The sequence below is a fragment of the Saccopteryx bilineata genome, chromosome 10, assembly GCF_036850765.1.
Source record: "Saccopteryx bilineata isolate mSacBil1 chromosome 10, mSacBil1_pri_phased_curated, whole genome shotgun sequence".
NCBI lineage: Eukaryota > Metazoa > Chordata > Mammalia > Chiroptera > Emballonuridae > Saccopteryx > Saccopteryx bilineata.
This window is the reverse complement of record NC_089499.1, coordinates 43,502,408-43,505,519: the sequence shown is the minus strand read 5'-3', so window position 1 is coordinate 43,505,519 and position 3,112 is coordinate 43,502,408. Positions and strand designations below refer to the sequence as shown.

Below are 3,112 nucleotides of genomic sequence, written 5' to 3'. Positions count from 1 at the left end.
CGATTCCGAGCCCCAAGCCCGTTTGGTCCGGGCTGCTGCCCAAGGTGCGAGAAGCAAGACGTTTGAAAAACAAAAATCAGGGAGAGGACGAGCTGTCCTTGCACAAGCGTCCACCAGGCAGGCTGCGATCTCCGGGCACTCGGGGCTTGACTTGGAAGATCGGGGGAAATTTGTTTTTGATTGTTTTTTAACAGGTAGAGGGGGAAACCTCCCAATTTGTAGAGGAAACCATCTTTTACTGAGCATAATCTCCTACCTCTCTGAACACAGCTTTTGGAAGGCCCGGTAGGAATTCTACTTCAAATCTCCTGGAAAAGAAGATTTTCATGTTTTGCTTTAGCGAACTCCAAGGCCACAATACTTCGCCGGTTTTCCCGGCGAGATATTTCCTTAACAAATATTTAAAAATATATCTAAAATAGCCCTTCTCATCTTTTTAGCAAAACCTAGCCAGCCGTTCGGGCCTGCAAGGGCCCGAGGCGCTGGGATGGAGAGCGAAGGAAACGCAGCTTTTCTCCGAGCCGGGATGTACTGTAAAACCGGGCACAGGCCGCCCAGGGTGGCAGCCCAGCTCCCTGCCTGGGCCCAAACCCCGTTCCTCCCCGTGTGCCCTGGCGAGCGACTCTGAACAGCTTCCAAAGGGTACGTAGCAAACATACGTTCGTCCCTTTTTCCGGCGGCGCGCGGCTCGTTGTCTGCCCAGACCCACGCACGCTTCTGGGCAAGGACCGCGGCAGCCGGGCGGGCAAAGCCGAGCGCGGGCGCACCGACCTGTGAGAGACTGCCGAGCGGTCTGCGCCGCTGCCGCCCGGCTGCGCCTCGGCCCAGGCACTTCCTCTCCGCCGTGACTTTCGGCGTGGGGTGTCCAGCGGGTACGCCGGGGCGCCGGGAGGAGACGAGGCCTGCAGAAAGCACGCAGAGAGGCGGCCTGCAGGCGGGAGGAGAGAAAGGGCATAGAGGGCAAGGAGGCGAGCACAGGAGAAGCAGAGGAGACAAAGAGGAGCGAGAGGAGCCAGGAGGCGCAGAGGGGCCGCAGGGGGTGGCTCAGGAGGCGGCCCCAGCGAGCGCGGGGTCCGGCTGGCGGCGGTGGCTGCGGCCAAGGCCGGCGTCGCGCGTCCCTGCATCCACGCGTCCGGCGTGCGTCGCTGGACTCTCAGAGATCGAGGCGCGAGTGCAACGCGCCGGTCTTGCTGTCGTGGTCCCAGTAAGAGCAATGCATCATGGCGAGCTCGGGCTGCCGGGCGCAGGCGAACTGCAGGCCGGGTGCGTTGGTGGGCGCGGGCGCCGGGGGCGCGGCGGTAGCCGGGCTGGCAGGGCTGAGCTGGCCCGGGGGAGGTGCGGCGGCCCCGTGATGCGGCGGGGCTGGCGGGGGTGCGGCGGCCGCGTGTAGATGGTGTGCGTGCGGGTGTGAGTGGGGATGCGGTGGCGGCGGCGGGGGCGCGGCCGGCGGGCCCCCCAGGCCGTTGTACGAGTTCACTACGCCGGGAGGCAGCGCCATGCTCTGCACGCGTGAGTACGGCCCGTACGAGGCGGCCGGGCCCGCCAGCCCCTTGACCACCGCGGCCGCGCCCGGACTGCCCGGGCCGGCGGCCGCCGCCGCCGCCGCCGCCGCCGCTGCCGCCGCCGCCATCTGGCACGAGGCGTAGGGCATGGGTGAGGGCGGCTGCGGCAGCGGCCACGAGTTGTTGAGGAAGCCAGACTGCAGGTATTTGGGGGGCGCCAGGTAGCCGTAGCCGTCGGCCCCCGCGCCCGCCACGCCGCAGCCACCCGCAGGGCCTCCGGCACCAAAGAGCCCCTTGCCGGGCTGAAAGTGCGCGGCCGGCGGCCGGAAGGGCCGCTTCATACGGCGCCGGCGCCGGTAGTTGCCTTTCTCGAACATGTCCTCGCAGGCCGGGTCCAGCGTCCAGTAGTTGCCCTTCCGCTCGCCGCCTCCCTCGCGCGGCACCTTGATGAAGCACTCGTTGAGGCTGAGGTTGTGGCGGATGCTATTCTGCCAGCCCTTCTTGTTCTTCTCATAGAACGGAAACTTGGCGATAATGTACTGGTAGATGCCGGAGAGCGTGAGCCTCTTCTCGGCGCTCTCGCGGATCGCCATGGCGATGAGCGCCACGTACGAGTACGGGGGCTTCTGCGCCGGGTCGGGCTTCTCCGGGGCTGTCCCGCCGCCGCCGCCGCCCTTGCTTGGGCTCTGCGGCGGCGGCGGCGCCTCGGGCTCTTTGGCTGCGCGGCCGGTCTCCGGGGCCAGCAGGGCCCCCGCGGCGTCCTCAGGCTCGGGGTAGCTGGCCATCATGACAAAGCCGGCGCGCCGCGGGCAGGCAGCCCTTGCTCTTTCCTGCTGGCGCGGCGAAGAGTCCCGGCGCACAAATCCGCTCACGGCCGAATCTCAAACTTTTGGAGTTGACCGATGCGGCGGCGCTCGCTCGCTGGCGGCCTCTTGCTTCTCTCCACTCTTCTTTCCCTTCCCTTGGGGAACAGCCGGCGGGAGTCGAGCTCAGCCTCTGGCCATGGGGAGTTCGCCCAACAGAGAGGGGCTCCGGTCCCGCCGCCCCTCCCCGCCAGTCCAGTCCCCGCCTCGGTGGGTTTTCTTCACTGCACTCTTCCCCTCCCCCACCCACCCCCCGGTTTCCCCAAGGCACGACCCGCGTCTCTGGCGGAGCTGCCTCCCCGAGTCCCTAGTGCGCCAGGAGCCTCGCTCTGTTCTGATTCGTATGGGCTCAGCCGAGTTCCGCTTGCGTCAGGCGTCTTCGCCCCTATAGCTGGGCGGCCAGTTGCGCACGGGCGAGTTCATCTCCAAGTCACTTTTTTGTCAACGCCCCGCACAGCCCGGACTGGCCTGCCCCCCTCCCAGCGAGCTAGGGGACAGCCGGGCTCACGCTCTCACAAGTCCTGGAAATCTGCCGGTGCTCGCTCTGCGGGGTCCGGCCGCACTACACCCCGTGTCCGAGGAGCTCGGGCCCTAGCAAGGAGAGGCGCGCTGAGCCTCTTCGCAGCTTTCAGGTGAAAGAAAATTACTCCTTTGCTCTATTCTTTGCTGCTGTCTTGGGACTAAACTTCTAGCTCAGGGCTGGGGGAGGGGCGGGACGGCTAGGGGCCGGACAGGGGTGGGGGTGGA

The 3,112-nt window shown here is 66.5% G+C and overlaps 1 protein-coding gene across 1 annotated transcript; it reads right to left on the bottom strand.

Moving 5' to 3' along the window:
- Positions 1-1,153: 1,153 nt before the first annotated feature.
- On the bottom strand, positions 1,154-2,453 carry FOXL2 (forkhead box L2). Its single transcript, XM_066245402.1, has one exon. It carries the CDS (start codon positions 2,288-2,290, stop codon positions 1,154-1,156), a length of 1,137 nt encoding a protein of 378 aa, XP_066101499.1. The 5' UTR covers positions 2,291-2,453.
- Positions 2,454-3,112: the final 659 nt, after the last annotated feature.